At 35.0% G+C, this 25,523-nt stretch overlaps 1 protein-coding gene across 1 annotated transcript; it reads left to right on the top strand.

The window, feature by feature from the left end:
- The first annotated feature begins 1,204 nt into the window (after positions 1 to 1,204).
- On the top strand, positions 1,205 to 2,978 carry LOC132565044 (uncharacterized). Its single transcript, XM_060229650.1, has 3 exons — positions 1,205 to 1,274; positions 1,458 to 1,576; positions 1,788 to 2,978. Exons 1-3 carry the CDS (start codon positions 1,205 to 1,207, stop codon positions 2,976 to 2,978), a joined length of 1,380 nt encoding a protein of 459 aa, XP_060085633.1.
- The last annotated feature ends 22,545 nt before the right edge of the window (positions 2,979 to 25,523 follow it).

The raw sequence follows: 25,523 nt of genomic DNA, 5'->3' as shown, positions 1-25,523 counted from the left end.
ACGAAACTATCTCCCCCTAGGGGGTGACAAGTTGATCTTTCCCTGCTAAAACGGGAGACACGACTGTGAATGGTGGGAGAAAATCATGTAATCTTTTTATTTATGGTTCTCAAAATCATTCCAGCTGGTGTCGTTGATGAAACTGAAAACGCTTGTCCTCATTCTTCTTGAATTCAATTTCGTTCATAATTGTTTCTTGTGTTCTCTTGTATAATTTGAATATTTCTTCATAAAAATGTCTTGCCTCCTTTCATTTAATACAATACAGTTTTAATGAAACCATGTTTTATCAAACGAACTATGTTCTCTGATTTGAAGATTGTAATGTACACATGGCTAACAATGTTACATCTGATCAAAGTTTGAACTGCAGTCTTGCTTTCGACTTGTATTGACTTCTAACATTTTCTGATAAAGAACGATTGAAAAATAAAGAAGGAACTACTTTCGGTTCTACCGGAAGTTCACATTGTAAACAAATATTGATCAAGGGGAGGTAACAAAAGAATATCCTACGTTTTGAAGGGAATAAACATTGGAAATTTAACGTAAGATTTTTTTTATCGTTTAAAATTAAATTATAAGGATTAACCGTAATACTTTTTTACGTTATTCGCGGTTTATTAAAAGAGTACACCCCGGTTTTTTGTGTTATGCCTCAATAACGTATTACTGTTAATCCTTAAATAAAATCAGATACAGTAGACTAAAATAATGAAACACCTGCAGCATACTGCAATTTCAACCTTACTCGGGAAGCCTAGGAGGCGACCGAAGAAAATTAAAATGACCAGAAACCTGTGATTTCTGTACACTGAACATAACAAATCGTGACAATGGAACTACATCTGCAACAGAATGAATATTGAAATGTTGACAGATGTAACTGTGTCAGAGGGGGTAGTTTATGGAAACACAACCATAACGTCTAGATTTCTCTGTCAATCGTTTATTGTCGTATTGATGTTGAAAGTCGAAACCCTGTAACGAAATAAAATCACGCTACAGGACCTAATACATGACAATTATAACATTAAATCGTTACATTTAACTCTACACACACTGGTAGCCTTAGCAATACAAAATATCTTATTTGTTAAATTATCCATCGTCAAATACGTTGTACATAGTGTCAAATTAAAATAATCAAATCAATTAAAATAGCTACTAATTGATATACAACATACCATATCATACCTGTGTAATGGCACAGGGCCCTAAACAACTTGTCAGCGAGCTTGTATCGTACAACTTCTGGCAATTATCTATAATCTGTAAGTTTCCAAAATACAAATTTACTAATAATTCAAAATCAAGAAAATTCCGAAATTCAAAATCTCAAACTATTTAGAATTTCCAAATAGATGTATAATGTATATTATATATATATATATATATATATATACAATAAAATAAAAATATATAAGATAATGATTCAAAACACTTAAATTAGTCAGGTACGTCCGTCAGCTATGAGTACACAAAGGGTACTGACAAAATCTACACGAAACACAAAGAAAATCCCGCCAAACTGACCACTAAAAACCAGCCAATCAGAATACTTGCACAACTTGACGTAAGTGACCAAACAACAACACACCTTAGGATACTAACGTCACAAAACATACACGATGAGCACAAGTACAAAACATAACAAGAACGTAACACCACAATATGGAACATGACACGCGGGCACGGTTTTCGGCGAGTAAACAGAAATTGTAATTTAAAAGATAATTCCACCCTGCTACATAACCATTTTAACAATTGCTTATTTTTCCTTTTAGAGGATTCGTAAAATACGATGGCTGCAGGTGACCGTGATTGCTTTTGGATTTGTTATTGTGTATATGAAATGGAAGGACGACATGCCTACGCGATACTCAAAAACATCGGATACTGGCTCGTCTACCTCTATATCAGTACAGAATGATCTTGAGCAGACCTCTCAGAATTCTAGTGATTCGTCCGCGATCGACTATTCCGCGGATAATCCAGTTACAAGGGGCTATATGGTTTATGACTGTAGCCATCGGTGGTCAGGATCATGTGGCGGATGGTCAGACAGACTTTCAGGAATTTTATCTACATACATGTTAGCAATCTTGACCAACAGAAAATTTCTGATCAACTTTGACAACCCTTGTCCTCTTGAAAATTATTTTGAGCCCAAATCTTATGACTGGAGATACAATAAAACACTGCTGGGAAGCAAACCTTCTCGTAATTATCATTTGAAAGATAACAATGGATGGAAGATAATAGATGTCTTACTGACAGCGAATTCTACTCAACCCATCAAAGATTTCTTCACTGCGCATGTCAGCTTTGTACGTATCAACTGGGATATGACACGAGAATTCCGGAAGTTCTTTCATGTGGAGAATTACGCCCCTTGGATAACACGACTCCATTTTGCCGATATCTATCGTTATATTTTTGACCTATTTTTCCAACCAAAGCCTTTCTTACTAGATATATTGAATTCCGTAGTGAAGAACAAACATACAGACAAGATGTTTTGTGCTCATGTCCGGATCGGAAGGAGTTCTACGTTACCTAAAGATAATGTTCGGACTAAATCAGAAGACATCCATGTCATTTTGGACTTCATAGAAACAATTGACAAAACCAGACATGATTTATTCCTTGCAACTGATTCCAACGAATTACAAAAACAATTCAGAAGTAAATACTCAAAAAATTTCATTCTAAATGTTCCAGGGAGGATAACGCACATAGACCAAACAAAAAATGGTGATTTGTGTGACGGCTTTCAGAAACAACTTCTTGATTTTCTTTTATTACGAACTTGTGACAAACTGGTGATCTGTGAAAGTGGATTTAGTATGATGGCAGCTTACTGGCGTGAGGAGAATGAGGGGCTATACTGCTGGACCCGGCGGTCAGTTGTTCCCTGCTCTCGGTACACCATCCACGACTTTTTCCCTCTACCCTTATTAAGTCCTCCACGATGAGCATTTAATCCAAAACGATGACGAATGGTTACTTCCGGTAAAACGATTGATAATCGTTACTTCCGGTAAAGTAGATATTTACTATCAGTTCTGGCACAAATACATATATCACGAGTTGTAATTGCTTTCATTCTATGGTATACATTTCAAAAAGTCTTGTGCAACATAATCAGTGAGATGCCTTGTTCGGTCATCGTCTCTCGCGCACGTGTAACAGATAAAATACTGACTAAGATATCAAGTCTGTCATCTGTTGTTTCCTTGGAAACATAATTAATGTGGTGTTTTCAAGTTGCAGCAACATTATATTTTGTGAATTTGTGATTTTAATTATATGTAATTAAACATCAAACAACGCCATGTTCTGTATGTAATTGGCAATCTGTTGTGATGAATATTACAAGATGGAATGCCCGACATTAGTCACAGTTTGATTTCACTGGTATTCTTCAGAGTATTTTGAAATGAATAGAATTTGAAACACCGCGATTACGATTTGTCCTATTGTAGGTATAGAATACAAAAATGTTTTTGTTTAAAAAAGCCAAATTGTGATTTTCCTGTCCAGCCTAGGTTGTCACATGAACAAAGCTCCCTGAAAGAGTGTTCTCCCTATCTCTATACTAATTCGCTTCCGTGAATGTGGCCGTTTTATGCATGTTACGGTATGATAATAATTTTCCTCATAGTGACTGTCGCCCATCACATCATATTTATACTTATAAGATTTCCCAGAAGTTCAGACAGGATTTTCCTGAGTCTTTTACGGCTGAGGGACCTTATTCTACCCATTCATCTAATATAATGAAAGTTCGACGTTTTGTAAAGATTTTCCTTCAATGGGCTTAAAGAAATATTTTGTAATGTATCAGATAACTTGTTTAGATACATGCTCAGGAGATGTTGTTTTCAAAGTAGTTCCTAAAACTATACTTGTTAATTTTCAAATATATAAGTCTGGCATTGTATCCTCAAAATCTTGTACTTTCTGTGGTGGATTTCCATGTCCCAATTAGTTTATCTCTGAAATTGAAATCCCTTATCCTGTAATTAGTGGGACATTAAATTATAACTTTTAATATAAAAAAGCTCTCTGCTCTCGACTCCAGATGTTTAGTTATCAACACAGACTAGATAATTTAGATCTTAATTTTCGGGTGATTGGAATAAAACAATGAACTAGTTATGTAACTAGACTGTAATCATTGTATAATTCCAGGATGAGCTTTTGTAACAATTACACATAAATCATAGAAAATGCGAAACACACACTGAAGGTGTCATCTTGCACTGTAATACAGGTTATCTGCCTTGTGACATTTAACGTATTTTTACAGAAAATCACTAACGAATAGATATTTTGTTTCCTCTATAAAAATAAGACCTTTGTAATTTATATTAACTGAGGGAAATTTTAGAGTAAGAACAAGGGTTCAGGGTTTGATAAGATGGATTTTTTGCGATGTTAGCATAATTATTTATTAATGTACACCTGAAAGTCCCTAAATATACTGACGTCGTCATTGTCATTGGTTTTCTTGTCACATATTTGGCATTCTACACAAATACAAACGCACATGTTCCACATTTAGAGAGAAAACTACATATGTAATAAGATTTCTTAATTTGCACTTCATGATATCTGACGTACCGGTAACAGCGGCAAGCTCTCTGCTCTCGACTCTAAAGGCCCCTGAATCGAAACTAATTCACACACGCACGCACGCACACCCGCACACGCACACACACACACACTCCCTCTCTCTCTCACACAACACACACACACACACACACACACCCTTACATATATACATACACACATACACAAACACACACACACTCTCTCCCTCTCTATCTCTCACACACACCATCTCTCTCTCTCTTTCTCTCCCTCTCTCACAACGCACACACACACACACACACACACACACACTTTCTCTTTCTCTCTCTCTCTCACAACACGCACAGATTATCTCTCTCTCTCTCCCTCTCACTCACCCCCCCCCCCCCCACACACACACACCCACACACACACACTCTCTCTCCCTTACACACACGCACAAACACTCTTTCTCCCTCTCTCTCACACAACACACACACACACATACACACCCTCACACACACACACACACACCACCATTCACCCTTGTTTCTATAACTGATTGTCAAACACAATTTACTCATACTTTTACAGAATAATGCCTTCTTTGCCATAAATTACGCTAAAAGCTGGCCTTATTTTTTTTCTTAGACACATTGTTTCTTTACAAGGCGGTGTGCGTCCGTCACAGCCACTCATTTGAAAACTGGGCTGTAGATGCCATATTTGCGCTATATTCATTAATTAACAAATCATTATCCAACAAGAAAAGGCTATATTGTTGTTTTGTTGACCTAAAGAAGGCCTTCGACTCGGTTGATAGGTGCAAGCTATGGTATAAGATTTCTAAGCTTGGGGTCAGAGGTAAACTTCTAGATGTGATTAAATCGTTGTACACTAATATTAAATCAAGTGTTATGGTAGACAGGAATCAGTCGAGTTTTTTTGAAAACCAAACCGGAGTTTTACAAGGGGAAATTATTTCCCCGATTCTTTTTAGTATGTTTGTAAATGACTGTGAAATGGATTTCCTTAACAACGGCGTTCAGCCTTTTGAATTGCAAGAGTTGGCGTTATTTTTACTCATGTACGCTGACGATATGGTGCTGTTCTCGGAAAGTGTTGAAGGTCTACAGCATATGCTGGACAATTTATTATCATATACTAGTAAGTGGTCTATGTCGGTTAACGTTGAAAAAAAACCAAAAATTGTGGTTTTTAGAAAGTCAGCAGTACTACTGGAAAATGAATAATGGCAGTATAATGGGGTAACACTTGAGTCTGTGAACTCCTTTTCTTACTTGGGAGTTAAACTTAATTATAATGGAAATTTTAACTTAACACAGAAACAGTTGGCCTCACAGGGTAGAAAGGCGCTTTTTTCGCTTAAGCGAGCCTGTAAGCCTATGTTGAATTTTTGTACCTTGTCACTCTTTGATACGTACGTTGACAGTGAAGCCTGTGAGGTGTGGGGCTTTCACAAAGCACCGGATATTGAACAACTCCATCTTGATTTTTGTAAAAATATTTTAGGAGCGAGTAGAGCCACTCCAAACGCAATGATATATTTCGAACTTGTTAGATTTCCTCTTTTAATTTCTAGAAAAGTTCGAATTTTGAAATATTGGTGTAAGCTATTAAGTACAAACAACTGTATTTTAAAAGCATGTTATCAAGATATGTATCGGGAGTGTGAAGCAAACCCACATTGTAGAAACTGGGTTATGTCTATTAAACACGAACTTGGTTCTCTCGGTATGTCTAATTATTAAACACCCAACAGTTTCTTTAGCAAGGCAGAGGCTCACTGATATCTATAAACAGGATTGTGAAGCTTTTTTCGACACTACACCGAAGTGTCTGTTTTATAAACATATTGTTGATCATGTCTGCTTACAACCTCATTTAAGTAAATGCTTTCCCCTTAAATATAAAAAGGAAATTGTAAAATTTCGTCTGTCTTTACACAACCTGTTAATAGAAGCTGGAAGACACCGAAAAATCCCCCGTAACTTAAGATTCTGCCCATTGTGTAAGTCCGATGTAGAGGATGAATTTCATTTTATTCTGAAATGTCACTTCTTCTCAGAGTTAAGATGTAAATATATCAAGACATACTATCGTAGGAACCCCCCTGTCTATAAATTAATCCTATTGTTATCTTCCGGAAATTCTAAAGAATTAAATAAACTAGGAAACTATGACATGTAATATTGTTCAATGTCTTTTTTGTAAAGATGTGGCCATGAATAATTACATTGTGCTATATTGATTATAGATGTACAAATTACGATATGTGTACATTTATTAATCATTAGATTGTGCATACATATTAATTACATTAATTACTTGTGTGTGTATTTTCACACGAAGCTGACCTGTATTAATATTAATATAATTATATTGCTTTGTTATATATCGATGAGATGAATTGCTCAAGGTGAATAAAGAATATGAATATTCCCACCCACATTTAGTCATTCTCACTCAGCCAACATTCTGAAATTTACCTGTACTACCTGGCCAACATGTCAAATTTTACACCTGAGTGATTTTCAGCTATATTCTGTTCCTACTTTCCTTGACAGAAAATATAAAAAATGACTAGATGAATATGATTTATAAAAGATATAAATCAATTCATGTAGGAAATCATATTTAAGTCTTAAATGTTTTCGGCAACGACTTAATATATGTGTACTAAAATTTACATGCGTTATGTAATATATTCTAAAATTTTAATCTCAAGAGTTTAAATTGTGATATCAATAAGAAATGTATTTACAAGTGTTTTAATCAATATTTTTTATCCAAAATGACAGATTTAGAACAGAAAACGCAAAAAAATCTATTCCGTGCTACCAGTAATTCTAAAATATATGATATCCTATTAGATGTTGTTGTGTCTTCTGTTAATCACTTACATAATTGATAGAATTGTTACATACAATTAGATATTGTTAACATTATTAGCTTAAATGTTGTTTTATCATTAGATGGTCGTGAAATAATGGTAATTGTGTACCTAAATGTTTAACCCAATATACTAGTGTTGATGTAACTCATATTAATTAAAACATGGATGTGATGACAGAAGCCTTCAAAGCTTGGATGGTTTTCAAAGTTTCAAGGTTTCTTTATTCACTCAGACACATGTATGTGTAACAAGAAGCTATTACAATTCAATTTTACAAAATTTAAGGAGCAATGATAAACATAATATATTTTATACAGTTCATTGGGTTAATGGACAATTGTTCCAAATCGATACAAAAAACTATTACAATCAATATTGGCTAATATACGAAGTATGCTTAATATTACTTAATTTTTACAGAACGAAATCATAGCAGGTTTGATCATTTTCGTACAAAAAGGCTTACATTGATTAACAACTTTTTGTTAAATATTGTAAACATTCCATTCATTTTATAATAGTTTGGATTCGTATAGAAGTAGGACGGGATGAATTTACGTCTTAACTGTAGTACATTATCATTATTACAAATAAACAAAAATGGAATTCATCACCTATACCAGTGTCACATAATGGAGAAATTCTGTTCTCTCGCTGGATTCCTGTCCATCTTCCTGTTTCAACAGGAAGTTTTATATTGGAAGTTCTGAATTTACATATTACTTTCCACTCTTTCTCATTTAGACGTTTTAAATAATCTTCAATTCCGAAATGATTTTTAAATATACTGTATGTTTGTCCTCGTTTTGAAGTTTCCAACTGCTGAAACCAATTTTTAATAAACTGATCGTGTAATGTTTGATTAACTTTATTCTTTAAATAGTTAACATTGGGTATGCATGATTTCTGATGCGCCCAGACAAAACTAAGTCCGACACTGTCTAAAATACCTTTAACATAATTGATCTATTTGAACTGAATTTGTCCAGCTTCATGAAGAGAATACATTAGTCTGTACATATGAATAGATAACTTATTTTCATTTGTGATTAAATTATACCATAAATTTATCATTCTCAATTTTATATCAACTATAATCGGATATCTTCCTGTCTCTCCATATATCATAAAATTGGAGGTGTGTTTTCTTAAACTTAGCACTCGTTTACAAAACTGCAAATGTATTGTTTCCAATCGACTGGCATTTTCATATCCCCATATTTCACTAGAATACAACAAAATAGGAATAACTTATGAGTCAAACAATCTAAATTGTAGATCAATTGGTAATTTAACGTTTCTTATTTTTCGGTAAACAGCAAATAGGGCCTTTTTGGATTGAGCAGGAAAATGTTTTCTTGCCAACGTAAAGTTTCCGATGTAATTAAAGACTACTTCAAGATATGAAAAAGAATCTTGTACTTCCAGTTTTTGACTATATAATAAAATTGTTCTTTGTATTCTTGTCTTTCTTTTGGAAAATATGACAATTTTGGATTTAGTAGTGTGTAACCATTTCTTGGCTTGGGTAGGTTGAAATTCAAATAAAACATATCAAAGGTCTTGCGCTAATTTTCAAATCGTTCAAATTCAATGATGGCTAATGCACAGGTTAACATCAACTTCATAGAAAATGGAAGGGGTAGATACTATCTTCTTCATGCAGGCTACGTTGTTTTCCGTCAGGACCAGACGTAATGATAGAGTTTATTAGAGATGTGTACAGAGATCGTGCCCGGCCGCTAGCTTTGTGGAACCACTATGACAACGATGGCCCACGGACAACAAATCATGTTGAGGGATGGCACAGCAAGGTCAACAAGCTCTGTTAGCATGCTCACCCGAACATCTTTGCGGCTGTTCAGCCTCTCGAGAAAATTCAGACTACCGATGAAGCAAAGATGATCTAACTTTAGACCGGAGGTAAACCAAGACCAAAGAAGAGGAAATACTGCCACATAGACTCTCGCGTTAGTCAACTGAAGGACCAATACAGAAATGGACAAATTGATGTGCTCGGTTATGCTGATGCTGCTTCCCATCTACTGCATTTATAGTAAAATAGTGAAATAAACTGCATGTGTTGCATCAAAAAAGAAATATCAGTTATGAAAAATTCTGCTGTGAAAAAAAACAGTATAGTACCGAATTGAATTCCTTTCCTTTTGTATGGGAACACCTTTTATAAGCCTTCACCATTGAATTACTAATAGGTGTTTTTAATTCATGATATAGAGGATGCACAGAGCATTATAATACTCCTATTCAAAAGGACGTTTGAAATCAAGCTAATTTATGTTACTATATATGTGTATGTACATAAATAATTAAAATAGTTGAAAAATAGTAGTTATATGTGTACTTTCTGATATTCCTATGTTTTTTCTATAATTTAAAATAGTAGCTATGTTTCTTATATATAGAGTATATAAGTAAGTTAATACTGTAAATGCATTCAATGTGAAATAAATATACGTGTAATTCTTAAATATCCACAGTTATTTTTCTCTCGAAACTAAGAAGTTTTATGAAGCAGTCTATAGCCTTACCTGTAATTATCTCCTATTTTTCTACCTTTCACACCTAGTCTCACTTGGCCAACAAAATACCTTACCTGTATATCCCAAAAATCAAAATGTCGGCTAAGTGAGAAGACACCAAAATATCATAGGTACAGGTAGTTATCACACCTCTTTACCTGTGGGCTATTGTTTGTTTCAATTAATTAACCATACCTAGAAGTACGGCAACAAACTTCGGACTTATAGAACTTTCAAAATGGATCTGAAAACTGAAAATTATGTTACACGTATTATGCATAGAGGCCACCGTAGCGTTCTGGCTAAGCTCCGCTGTGGCAGTTTGTCTTTGAATATAGAGACTGGACGTTATAATAAGCCGCCTACGCCTCTATATGAGAGAACTTGTCCTTTTTAATGCTATTGAGTCAGAAATTCATCTTATTTGCAAATGTAAAGCGTATTGTGATTTAAGGGAAAATTTAATTTTCGATAGGGCTAATGTTTTATGTGATAATTTTAAAGCCATGAGTGCAGAAAATCAATTTATCGTTTTAATGAATTGTGATGTTTTACAAATTAATCTTGGAAAATATGTATTCTTAGCGATGAGGAGAAGGCGGTCACATTTAGATAATGGATAAATATAAATAAATAAATTAGTATAACTGTATATTTCATGTATATAATCGTGTCTCATAAGCCAATTAATGGCTGGGCATTTTTACTATGATGGAATATATTTGAAAGAAACTGTATATATTGTGTAAAAATGTGTGACACGGAAATAAAATAAAATAATAAAAAAGTACCCCCCAACATTGCACACAAGCATCCAAGCTTGTGTATATTAAATAATTGTCTTTGTTTTCATGAACAGTTTTATGCCTTGTTAGTTAATTATGAAATAATTAAAATGTTAGTGAATATTTATCAAAGTCCTGCAGTGTGAAAATATTGATATTAATCGAAGCTTATTAGATAATTTGATTATTAATCAAAACTGATTAGAGAAATTGTTCAATCTAAGTCATGTGGATAGAGTATATAAGGCAGTTGATGTCTAAATCCTTAAACAGTTTCAACATGGCTAATGCTCAGCTACAGGTTGATTTTCTGGATAATAACCGGGGTGGATTTTTTCTTGTTCATGCGGGGTACAGATATTCTGTGAAATCTCATCGTGGCCAGAGGTGTTATTCCCTACAGAGAGGAGGAGGACATCAGTACCCGTGCACCAAGTTGAGGATGTGTGGTTTGCAGCTCTGGAAGACTTGGTTGACGACCGACCAGGAGTCATACGATTCACTGACTATGTCACAGAGACCTGGGTGGAGACAGGATTCAACCATTTTGACAACGACGGAGCAAGAACAACAAACCATGTGGAGGGATGACACAGCCACCTTAACAAGATCTGCAGAAGACCCCGCCCCAACATGTATGCTCTTGTACAGATGCTTCAGAAAGAGCAGGCAACCAATCAAATCAATGCAGGAGGAAAACCAAGATCAAAGCGAAGGAAATACCGCCACTTGGATTCCCAGTTACAATGACTGAAGGACAGATTCAGAGCTGGACAGATAGATGTGGTGCAGTATGCAGATTCAGCCTCTCATCTTAAATAAAATGCCTATAAAATGTTATATATGTTTCAGTTTTATTATGATATGTTCAGTGCTGTGTTTGTTTTTAATGAATGACATTTGAATTAAAATTAGAGGAGTAAAAAACTCTTTGTTTGTCATGAATTTATATATTTTGATATTGAAATAAAAAGGATGAGTATAAACATTTTGTATATTGTTTTACTGTGCTTTCTATTTCAATATTGCTGTTAAAGTGAGACTATTTATATTTTGGTGAAATATTTGTGCAATGCATTTAAGTCAAAAATAAATAACATCAGAAATTCACCATTATATACACATATCATGTAAACTGATTTTTATGAGAAGTGGGAATACAGGGTTCAGTGAACACCCTAAATGAGTAATAAACATCCCCATTATTTTTAATACCTGGCTAGTTACGTGATAGCGTCGCTCAACTTAAATTGCCATTACTTGAATCCAGTACATACATATAAAGCTGGTTGATAGTTATACATCGACATGTCTGTACTTATGAAGTAACATATGGACAACCTACACGACCATTAAAAAAACATCCCTATGTAATTTAGACGGGAGTGATATCGGACACCTACTGAAGTAAACATGATATTACAATGGCTGATTCTTCAAAGAACACGTTTTTACGTTGTACACAGATGTGCGTTAGCTTCTTCTGTCTGATGTCAAAGGTTTAAAAAAGAATAGGATACTCAAGTTGGATGATTAAATTCATGTTTTAGTATGTCAGTCTGGTTTACCTGTAATCTCCTGGACTTAGTCAACATTTTACAGTGCAGGGGAGATAACTATAGTGTTACGTTCGTTGAATTTTCCATTAAAGAGATTGAAAAGTCGTTAATATAATATTTGTAAGGATCAGAAGACGTGATATAACACCCCAAAACACGACAATGTCATTCTAAACAGGACAGGGTTGTGTAATAGTGTTGAAATCAAACAAACGTCACACAACTTGGTTCGTGAATGAGTGTTACAAGGGTTCTAGGTTCCCCACCAATTACATTTTCTGGACAAATTCCCTGTCTCATGCATTTTCTCTTCATCAAACATTAATCTTTTGTCTTAGATATATCACTTCTTTCCAAAACCCTGATGTGTGAGGATTGATTCTTGGACTGAAGTACTGTAAAAGGTAGATTTTGAGGTACTATAATATGATTTATTCAGCTGAAAGTTGTGTGTAACACAGTAGGCGTAAACACACGTACTTGTTGGTAATACCCATGTTTATTACATGTTGAATAATCATAATGTTACATGTACAAAAGCAACATCTCATCAACATACAGAGTTCATATACTCATACTAGTACTTCACGTTGTGTGTCGTATCGCAGTGAGTACACGTAATAGTGACCTTAGTATGGCTAACATGACACAGACCGGCAATGTTATAAGGGACAGTTTATCATTATTGAACATGGAATCGCAAGCCAAACTTAGTGAGCCGGTGACTAATATAATAATAATAATAATAAATTTATTCAGGGAAGATTTGCACAAATGTATACAAAGCATGATACATAAAATACATGTTACATAGTACATAAGGTGAAAAATTGACATAAATAAAACATGCAACACCGGAACATTAAATCACAATAAAGACAGCTGATATATGTTAAACAAATCTATCCAAGGATAGCCCAAAAAGCGTAATAATATACGCTTATTTCCGTTGGGGTCCTTCAAAATGTAGATAAAAAAAACATTATCTGTCTCAATAGTAAACATAATCACTGTTATGTTTCTCTTTCATTTTGTCTTGAAAGTGACGTTTTACTTGAGATTTGAATCTAACTTTTTTGGGTATTGTTTTTGTGTTTTCTGGAAGTAGATTCCATTCTTTAGCTCCGACAAAACAAAAGGATGTATATTCAGCTCCATGAATCATTGGCAGAGTAAAATTATATGTTGATGAACGAGTATTTTGCAGACGTGGATTTTTTTTAAAAGATGCATACATATAATTCGGAGCTTTTTCATGGAAAATATTAAACATATGATTCATTCTGAGCTGACTTACTCTTGAAACAACATCAAGCATGTTTACTCGAAGAAAATCATTATGTGTCAGACAGTACCTATTGTGAACATTCAAAATAAATCGAATTACTTTGTTTTGTGCTACTTGTAAATTCTTTTTAAGTTTTTTCGATAAACCTTCGTACCAACTAGTACATGCGTAGTCAAAGTGACATAAAATCAAAGAAGAACATAGAGTTTTTCTTGACCTAAAAGATAAACACTGTTCATTTCTATACAAAAATTTGAGACGTTGGTTGACCTTTTTGACAATTGAATTTACAATTTCTTCACCCGATCATGAATCGTTGATGTCTATGTCAAGATATTTCACACATCTTTTGACTTCAATTACATGATTATTACACACAATTTTAAAATCCGAATTTTTTGCCACTGGATCTAATTTCCTTTTTGGACCAAATAGAATGCTTTCTGTTTTACCTAAATGCAATGAAAGTTTGTTCTCTCGATTCCATTTTTGCCCTATTGATGAGGATTGAATCTAGACTAAGTGAAATCGAGCAAATTAAACCACGAGTTGTAGCAATTGAACAGTTCCTGTTAGACTTCAAGGATACGACTAGTAAAGTGGTAAAGGTACAGCACGATGTCCAGGTGCTGAAAACAGACATGGTGGCCATAAAATCATCTACAGATGAGGTTCGTAATAATTTGGAGGGTCTAAGTAATTTATTTGACGGTGTTAAGGAGGATGTGGGACGTAACAAGGCTAACACCGAGTCCCTTCATAGATCAGTGCGTGACATTGAGGACCGGGTAGTCGACATAAATGGCCGTAATGCTGTAAACGCCGATTTAGTGGATGACGTCATCGACCTCAAGTGTAGATCTATGCTTCAGAATTTGCTTTTTTTCGGGATTACAGAACGAGTATTGTGAACGTGTGGTTTGTGACTTTATTAGGGACAAAATGAGAATCCAGGAGGACATCGCCTTTGATCGGGTTCACAGGATTGGGCCGAGGCGCTTTTCCAACGCTTCCGATCGATCTGGTAACGGGGAACTTACAGGGAAACCGCGTTCTATCTTAGCGCGATTCACCACATTCAAAGACCACGAGAGACTTAGAAAGCAGGCTCCGAGGACTCTCAAGGGTACTTCGTTTGGAGTGTACGAGCAGTTTCCAGCTGAGGTGGAGGAGCGTCGTAGGGTGCTCTACCCTCTTTTTCGACAGGCCCAGAGTAGGGGGGACCGCGCGCGCCTCGTGAAGGACAAACTGTACGTCAACAATGTTGAGGTGAACCCGCAGCCGCCGCCCCCAGCCCAGCCAAGTGCCCGGGGAAAGGACAACAAACGTAGGAGGGTGAGCTCCACACCCAGTTTTGGGTAGGACAGACATGAGGGACAGGGAGGAGAGCTATCTGAGCTAAAAAGTCTTGTATGGAACATTAATGGTGGGTTAAAACAGAAGCTCTCTGACAAATCATTTGTAAATTATATATGTACATACGATATTGTATGTCTTCATGAGTGTTGGATAGAAAAAGATTTTGTCTATGATATTCCAACTTTCTATTGCAAATTTATCAGACGTTCATTATCCAAACATAAACAAGGAGGTGGCATTGCTATTACGGAATGTCTTCCACCATTTGTTAGTATATCTTCCATATCGTTTGATTCACTTGTATGGATCAAAATTGACAGTACGTTAACTACATGTAACTCAGATTTGTATCTATGTTGTTTATGCATCCCCCCAGACAGATCGGTATTTTATAGGCTATATAATTGTGATATTTTTTATGAACTTGAAAATGAGATCGCTTCTTTTTCCGACTTGGGTGAAGTAATCCTGGTTGGAGACTTTAATAGTAGATGCTCTAATTGTGACGATTTTATAAGAAACGACCATCTAGGTGTTCATATTGCATGTGTCGGACGTAGAATTGCCTGTGCGCATCTGTCCCGATACGAGTGTGAATTCGTTTGGTTTGAAGTTATTGCAAATATGTATTGAAACGGGTCTCCGTATTTTAAACGGACGACATCCAGATGGTTTTTCTAATGGGTACACGTACTGCGGCCCAACGGGATGTAGTGTCGTAGATTACATTGTAACTACCCCAGATAATTTTTTTATGTATACCCAAATTTATAACATGTAGTTTTAACACCTTTTCTGACCACGCCCCGTTACATTTCGTAATCAAATGCACTGCTTCTTGGGTAGACACTGGAACGTCACGCGTTGATTCGCAGCCCCGTGGCAGTCACAAAGTGTACAGGTGGAATACTGTAAATTCTAGAGAATCACACGATGTTCTTGTCGATAACCTACATGTTTTTGAAAATCTTGTTACAGACAACGATTAGTCGAATAGTGCGGGTATCGAGAATTGTTTCTCAACTTTTATTGACGTCATTACTGACGTCGTGTCTCCGTTTCATTCCTCGAAACCTAATGATCACGTCCGGGAAGGGTTGGATCATAGTCATGAACCCAGCCTGTCCGACAACAAACCTTGGTTTGATGACAAGTGTAAATACTTATACAGACGTTATCGTAAGGCATTAAAAGACTTTAATTCCTGTCCTTCTAATATAAATCACGAACGTCTTTTCTCCAGTAAGCGGATTTATAAAGTTACCGAGCGCAGACTTAAACGATCCTATTTAAACGTACAGTGTGATATGATGGATTATTTGAGAACTCATAACCCTAAATTATTTTATAAGAAGTTCAAAAAGAGTTCTAACATTAAGCCTAACACTAGTCTTGAAGATTTTTACCGACATTTTAAAAAATTAGCGGCTGCGTATGAGGAGAGAAGTGATGTACCGGAAAATTATGACTCTGATACTTTATACGACGAGTTAGACTTCGAAATTACGGCAGAAGAGATTGAATCTGTCATTAAAAAGTTAAAAAGGGAAAAAAGTCCTGGCACTGATGGAATACTTAATGAATATTTGATAGAGTTTAAGTACGTTTTTGTTCCCATTTTACAAAAGATGTTTAATGCTGTTTTTAATGTCGGTTATTTCCAAAAGTGTTATCTAATGCTTTGGTTGTTCCAATATTTAAAAAGGGGGATACTTCTAATCCTGGTAACTATCGTGGAATCAGTTTGCTCAGTAACATGTTAAAACTTTTTACGGGAGTTTTGAACGCCAGGCTAGTGAAATGGGCGGGCGATTACAGCATAATTACTGATGCCCAGTTTGGTTTTCGCCCTGGGTTGGGCACAGTAGATGCCATATTTGCACTATATTCATTAATTAACAAATCATTATCCAATAAGAAAAGGCTATATTGTTGTTTTGTTGACCTTAAGAAGGCCTTCGACTCGGTTTATAGGTGCAAGCTATGGTATAAGATTTCTAAGCTTGGGGTCAGAGGTAAACTTCTAGATGTGATTAAATCGTTGTATACTAATATTAAATCAAGTGTTATGGTAGACAGGAATCTGTCGAGTTTTTTTGAAAACCAAACCGGAGTTTTACATGGGGAAATTATTTCCTCGATTCTTTTTAGTATGTTTGTGAAATGGATTTCCTTAACAACGGCGTTCAGCCTTTTGAATTGCAAGAGTTGGCGTTATTTTTACTCATGTACGCTGACGATATGGTGCTGTTCTCGGAAAGTGTTGAAGGTCTACAGCATATGCTGGACAATTTATTATCATATACTAGTAAGTGGTCTATGTCGGTTAACGTTGAAAAAAAAACAAAAATTGTGGTTTTTGGAAAGTCAGCAGTACTACTGGAAAATGAATAATGGCAGTATAATGGGGTAACACTTGAGTCTGTGAACTCCTTTTCTTACTTGGGAGTGAAACTTAATTATAATGGAAATTTTAACTTAACACAGAAACAGTTGGCCTCACAGGGTAGAAAGGCGCTTTTTTCGCTTAAGCGAGCCTGTAAGCCTATGTTGTTGAATTTTTGTACCTTGTTGTCACTCTTTGATACGTACACTGTAAAAAATAAGGTGTAAATTTACACCAAAAATGGTGGATTTTGGTGTAAACTTTCCTGGAAATAAATAGTGCAAAGTTACACCTGCAAGAAAAGTGTAACATTACACCATATTAATCAGGTGTAACATTACACCACTACCTGTGGTGTAACATTTAACCATACCAATTAGGTGTAACATTACACCAGTACCTGTGGTGTAACATTTAACCATACCAATTAGGTGTAACATTACACCAGTACCTGTGGTGTAACATTTAACCATACCAATTAGGTGTAACATTACACCATACCAATTAGGTGTAACATTACACCAGTACCTGTGGTGTAACATTTAACCATACCAATCAGGTGTAACATTACACAATACCAATTAGGTGTAACATTACACCAGTACCTGTGGTGTAACATTTAACCATACCAATTAGGTGTAACATTACACCAGTACCTGTGATGTAACATTTAACCATACCAATTAGGTGTAATTACAGGTGTAACATTACACCATACCAATCAGGTGTAACATTACACAATACCAATTAGATGTAAACTTACACCAGTACCTGTGGTGTAACATTACACCATACCAATTAGGTGTAACATTATACCATACCAATTACATGTAACATTACACCATACCAATCAGGTGTAACATTACACCATACCAATTACATGTAACATTACACCATACCAATTACATGTAACATTACACCATACCAATCAGGTGTAACATTACACCATATTAATCAGGTGTAACATTACACCAGTACCTGTGGTGTAACATTACACCATACCAATCAGGTGTAACATTACACAATACCAATTAGGTGTAAACTTACACCAGTACCTGTGGTGTAACATTACACCATACCAATCAGGTGTAACATTACACAATACCAATTAGGTGTAAACTTACACCAGTACCTGTGGTGTAACATTACACCATACCAATCAGGTGTAACATTACACAATACCAATTAGGTGTAAACTTACACCAGTACCTGTGGTGTAACATTACACCATACCAATCAGGTGTAACATTACACAATACCAATTAGGTGTAAACTTACACCAGTACCTGTGGTGTAACATTACACCATACCAATCAGGTGTAACATTACAAACTACCAATTAGATGTAAACTTACACCAGTACCTGTGGTGTAGCAGCACAACTGCATGAGTGTAGTTTGAATGTAAACTTACATGGATGCCTATGATTTAACAAAATACCACAGGTGCGATGGTGCTTTAGTGTTACACAAATGCATTTAAGGAAAGTTTATGCCAATAATGAGTGTAAACTCAACTGCCACAAGCAAAAACAGTAATGATTTAATATCACTACAGTAATGTAGATGGTATACATCATCATGGGAGAAAAAATCAAACAGAAAATTTGTTATTTCCGAGGTTGATACAATGCCATTGTGTAAATATGAACTTAAATCTTTTTGTTTGGGCTCATAAGATATAAATGTATTTGAAATGGATAGACAAAACAATCAGTTTATTTAATACCATAATATTTTGTTGAGATATCATTATTGACAACAAAAGAAATTAAATATCCCAATATTTTTTTTAATAAACTTTCAAAAGAGCCATGCAGTGATGCTACCTGCAATACACTTTCTTCATGATCAATAAAGCACTCTTTATCTTGCATGCCTATAAGAGTAATAACCAACAATATCCTTAAAATACCATACATACATTATTGTAATTACAATGCAATGTGGAAATAACAATATGTATACAAGTTATAATCAATCAAATCTTTTTTTATCAGCATTCAATATGAGAAAATGATTTTTGGTTAGAGAAAGTGTAATAAAAACATAAATCAATTCAGGGGTCAAGTGTTTAAACTGTTGTTTTACGACACTTTCTTCCAAACCAAACATAATATTATGTAGAGTTGATTCACAATTCTGCAAAATGCTATATGCCACCTCAAGACTGACTATCACATTTGGTGCATCTACATCAACAATGGGAGGACTTAGCACAGCAGCCAAAGTTGACCCACTGATATTTGTGTAGCCAACACTTAAGTATGTAAGTTTGGGGCAATGTTTTATATGTAAAAACTCTGTGTCCGTGATATTTTCACATCCTGCAATCAGCAATGTTGACAGATTTTCGAGACATGGTACAAAAGACAGTGTAGAAAATTCTGCATAGGACAAGTCCAGCCAAAAAAGATGTTTTGACAGTGGTAAATATGTGTTTAAACATTCATCCAAAATAGCTACACTGTCATTAAAGTTACAGGTCATCATTGGAATATCTAGGCAGCGAAACTGGTGTACATGCCTGAACACACTGTACACTTGGTCTTTGTTGGAAAAAATTGCTGCATCTTCTAACCACTCTAAATCCATGTGCTTCCACAGCACTGACCTAGTGTGTACAAAAGTGTTCATAAATCTACAGGTCCTGCTTACATTCTTCAACAGGTCAAATATTCCAACATATCCCAAGATCTTCTCCAATATCAAGTCCGGCAGGTCTGTCAGATCCACAAAATCACTCATATTGATACCTGAAACAAATAAATGTATATATGTATTGGAAATACACAGGAAAATTGAACCCTTAATTTAGATTTCAAATACCATTTTTTTTTTATATGTAAGCAACATACCAAATTTGATTTATTCAACAGAGAAACAGACACAGACTAGACTGTCAAGACATGAAACAATATGCTCCCCAGTCCTCAACGGCATAAAATGACCAAAACCTTGACATAATTTGACCAATTATTATCAAATTTCTCCTATTGAAAGAATTTCCAATAAATTTCAATTTATCAAAATGTCAACATCCATGGAAGGCTATAATCACAATATCATTAACAAAGACCATCAAAATACAAGCAGTTTAATTCCAATCTTACCTTTAGAGCAATTGTAATCACTTTCTTTGCTGGAGTCTCTCCAAATGACAGTTGCAAAGCAAAATGCTGCAAAAACTGGTATGTATGTCTTGCTTTTATTGGATATTCAATATAGAATATCCAGTAGGTGGACATAAGCAGAAAAACTGCCTCCAGAATGTCTTTGTTATTCAAAATAATGTTGCCCTCTACAGCGATGTAAAATATCCTGTTTTTACTGTCAAATGGTTTGATGGCAATTCTAAAAGGTGTCCTTGGTCCGCACTTCACCAATTCCATCAAGTTTTCATCAGTCTAAAAAACATAACACATCACATACATTAAATACCCTGTGAGGCAAAAAAATGCAACCAAATTTAATCTACATTTTTTAGAGAATAATGTTTTTGTCCATCAAGAAATATCACAGTACATGGATGCATGAAATAAATATTTAACTGTAATTCAAACAATTTATATTTTTAAATGTGCTAAAACAGGTAAAGTTAATTGAAATTCCACCTCACAGCACTCACATACCTTGTCATTATGATTAATTAATATTCTTGAAAGTCAAATTAGTTCTATAATTCTATCAGTATCGCCACACGCTAAATACTTACTTCGAATCACCTGAACACCTTCCATTTCCATGGGATGCACAGTCTCCAACTTAGAACTTGTCTCGAAAATACTTGAGGCCATCTAAGTACTTTGGCCAGATTTTACTGGAAGTTCGATAACTCTGGATGACGAAGGTGACACGGTAGAGGGTAAAGTTACTCTGAGATCGGTGTAGGCCTGCATGTACAGCTTTCTGTACATAGGCCTACATGTAAATGCCTAAACTTGATCAGATTCTTTGAATAATAAATGTTCCATAAATTTGGGTTCTAAACAACAAATAACAAAATGATCAATAATAAATGTGAAATTTTCAGTTTTTTTCAGTAGACAGACTGAAACATCATAGGAAGTCAGTTTTTTTTTTGCGAGGGGTGGGGGGGGGGGGGGGGGGGGGGGTGGGGGGGTGTGTAATAACTTCCGAATCTGAACTGTTGAACTGTTTTACATTGTAATTGATAAGTTTATCAGAAAGGAAAACATTACCTTGGAAGCAGGGATTTCAAGGTTTAAAACTGAAATAGACTGGATACATTGTATTATACTATTATTTACTAATGGGTCACGAGTACTGCCGTACTGTACATGTTCAGTAATATTTTATCTACAAAGGGCAAAGGGTAAAGGGCAAAGGGTTTGATAATTGTAAACTAAATTTATCGCATTTAAAAAAAGCATAATAAATCAAGTATAATACCATGTATCACCACGTCGGTATATATTTTATCAACTACAACTGCCAACTATATATGCTAAAGATTCAAACTATGTCAGGATAAATAACGTCAACATCGAATATTGTACTTGTAACCACTGTGTTGTTAAACCGTTCAGAATTGAGTGTTACGATACCAGAAACAGTGTAAATATTCACCACATTTAGTGTAACTTAAAGTGTACCGTTACACCAATCAGTATTTAGTGTCCGCAGGTTTACACCATTTCTAGTGTAGGATGTCTTACGATACCAGAAACGGTGTAAATATTCACCACATTTAGTGTAACTTAAAGTGTACCGTTACACCAATCAGAATTTAGTGTCAATTTAACCATTTCTAGTGTAGGATGCCTTACGACACCAGAAACGGTATAAATATTCTCCACATTTAGTGTAAATAAAGTGTACCGTTACACCAATCAGTATCTAGTGTCAATTTACACCATTTCTAGTGTAGGATGCCTTACGACACCAGAAACGGTGTAAATATTCACCACATTTAGTGTAACTTAAAGTGTACCGTTACACCAATCAGAATTTAGTGTCAATTTAACCATTTCTAGTGTAGGATGCCTTACGACACCAGAAACGGTATAAATATTCTCCACATTTAGTGTAAATAAAGTGTACCGTTACACCAATCAGTATCTAGTGTCAATTTACACCATTTCTAGTGTAGGATGCCTTACGACACCAGAAACGGTGTAAATATTCACCACATTTAGTGTAAATAAAGTGTACCGTTACACCAATCAGTATCTAGTGTCAATTTACACCATTTCTAGTTTAGGATGCCTTACGACTCCAGAAATGGTGTAAATATTCATTAAATTGAGTGTAAATGAAGTGTAACTTAACGCTTATTTTTTACAGTGTACATTGGCAGTGTAGCTAACTATGCCTGTGAGGAGTGGGGCTTTCACAACGCACCGGATATTGAACAACTCCATCTTGATTTTTGTAAAAATATTTTAGGAGTGAGTAGAGCCACTCCAAACGCAATGATATATTTCGAACTTGGTAGATTTCCTCTTTTAATTTCTAGAAAAGTTCGAATTTTGAAATATTGGTATAAGCTATTAAGTACAGCCAACTGTATTTTAAAAACATGTTATCAAGATATGTATCGGGAGTGTAAAGCAAACCCACATTGTAAAAACTGGGTTATGTCTATTAAACACGAACTTGTTAACCGCGAGAATTGCATGTGTCCGAGTTTAATCTTTGGCACGTCGGGCATTTTCAAAGGCAGACCGCCATCCGAAAGATAGCTGTATTTGTCAATAAAGTAGACTAATAGGACCATAAGATGTCAGTGCTTAACTAGAGTTATGAAATATCTGTGTGCATTCATAATTACGCCCAGTCTACCAGATGTTACAAATCGACAAAATGAATCCTACAACCAGTCAGCCCAAGATTACTGACTTATGTATCTGATATACACTAATATCGATATTACATTTTGTAACAATATATCTAAACCCTACAAGTACAATTTTATTTTATTCCGTATGCAACAGCATATAGGATTACAATATACATACATATTATATCATATTTCAACTAAGATGGCGGAGAACAGAGCCAACATTATTCGAACAATAATTAAAGACAATACCACTATCTACGTCATAATATTATGACGTCATCATGAAAATTTCTTAAAACCTCGGGTTGAAAACCAGGGAAATCTGTTTTCTAGGTTTTTCAATCAATGGTGCCAAAGAGATTACTAATGTACTATTATACGTAGAATATCCATATCAAATTGAAAGCTATTTCATAGCTTTTCACCAGCATTCTGTATTTGTAAACAACAATATTAGAAACAATAGGTTAACTGTTTAAAAGTAATTTTCTCTTAGCAGTAGCATGAATTAAATATCTTCCAAAGTTCCTTAAGGTTTTTACATTATTGCTAGAAAACCGTTCTGTCATTTTGTATACCGATGGTCGTCGATAAAAATACGAATTAATATATTTAACTCTTAATTCTAAAAAAGTTGGACATAATAATATAAAATGAGTCTCATCTTCAACCTCATTACTATCACATAGAGTACATGGTCTTTGAGATCTGGGAATACCATGATACCTACCAGTTACAACATTCAAAGGGTGTGCATTTAACCTGTACTCAGATAGGATTCGTTTTATTTGTAAAGTCAATGGTTTGTTGAGATAGACCTGTGTAACAAACTGGTCAACAATATGTTGATATATAATACACTACGAAGAATTTTCAAAAGTATTTCTCAGTTCTTGAATATACATATCATTTATCCGTTGTTTATATAGTAACAAAAATATTTTTCATTAGGCATATGCTGTGCCATCCATACATCACCAAATCCCGATGAACATAAATTATGTTTCAAATGAAAAATCCAATTTGACTTACAATTAGGTTTTTTTTGTATTAAGTTCTAATAATTCATTATAACATGTCCGCAATATACAATTGTCGGTCTTCAGTAGTTGTATCCAGTATTTAATGATAGAAATTCTTCGATGTATATAATATGGAAAACGACCAAGTTCAAAATAAATCATAGAGTTATTAACAATTTTTTTTCACACCCAAAATAGATTGTAAAACCGACAAAAGTAGCTTTTCAATCTGTGGCGCACTGTCGAAGCCCCAGACCTCGCAACCATAATTCAAAACACATGTTATGTAAGTATCAAATAATGATAACTTTGTATTTTCATTCAAGACCAACTTCATTATCTTACGATTGAGAAGATAATACGCCTTCCTGCCTTGCGCAGCTATATTACCATGTGCCACTGTAAATTTATCATTATAATTAAAAACCAAACCCAAGTAAATCTGACCCACAACCTCCACAACCTTTCCATCATATTTCCACTGTTCGTTTGGTAACAATCGCTTATTTTTTCTGAAAACCACTATTTTCGTTTTATCTACATTTATAGTCAAATTCCAACGATCCGAATACGTCTTTTAAAAGTCAAGCATATTTTGGGGGTCAGCAATGTCTTCAGAGAGTAACACAGTATCATCTGCATACATAATCAAAAAAAGATTGAGGAGTTGTATATGCTTTGACAATAAGATTCAATTAATTCGGATTCCATGTCATTTACAAATAAAGAGAACAAAATCGGAGACAAAGATTCCCCTTGTAATAAACCGATCTGCAAGTCGAACATTGGAGACAGTTTACCATGCAGTCTTACACAAGACTTAACATTTTCATAAATGGATCTAATAACACTCAACAAACGTCCCCTTACACCAGACTTCCACAGTTTAAACTATAAGTTATCATGTGACATACTATCAAACGCTTTTCTGTAGTCGACGAATACATAATAAAGTCTTTTGTTACATGGAATTTGAATTGACCGTTGTAGCATACGATATTTTACCTGTGATAAGAGACTCGGGTAACGCACTGTTCACGATTCGTCACGCTCTATTGCGCCCACCTGAGATAGTGACGCAGGGAAGACAAATAGTACTGCTGAAATAAGAAATAGATACAACAGTGCCGTATGTGCAAAATGTCAACAGACATCTTACCCGATATCTTAAGATCTAGGAACCCGAAAGAATATGGGGAAAGATTGAATCATGGTTGTTCTAATAATAAAGTATGTAAGGCAAACATCATCGATATTTTCATTTTTTTTGGCAAATATTTTAAT

The sequence above is a fragment of the Ylistrum balloti genome, unplaced genomic scaffold, assembly GCF_031769215.1.
Source record: "Ylistrum balloti isolate Yb309-2 unplaced genomic scaffold, AGI_CSIRO_Ybal_v1 Utg369688, whole genome shotgun sequence".
NCBI classification, from domain to species: Eukaryota; Metazoa; Mollusca; class Bivalvia; order Pectinida; family Pectinidae; genus Ylistrum; species Ylistrum balloti.
Note: the sequence above shows the minus strand (reverse complement) of the source record. Positions and strands in the feature narration are given on the sequence as shown.

Coding starts and splice junctions, on each gene's coding strand:
- LOC132565044 (XM_060229650.1), top strand. CDS start 1,205: ATGGCACAGGGCCCTAAACAACTTGTCAGCGAGCTTGTATCGTACAAC. Junction 1,275..1,457: donor CTGGCAATTATCTATAATCT/GTAAGTTTCCAA, acceptor TAAATTAGTCAG/GTACGTCCGTCAGCTATGAG. Junction 1,577..1,787: donor GAATACTTGCACAACTTGAC/GTAAGTGACCAA, acceptor TTTTCCTTTTAG/AGGATTCGTAAAATACGATG.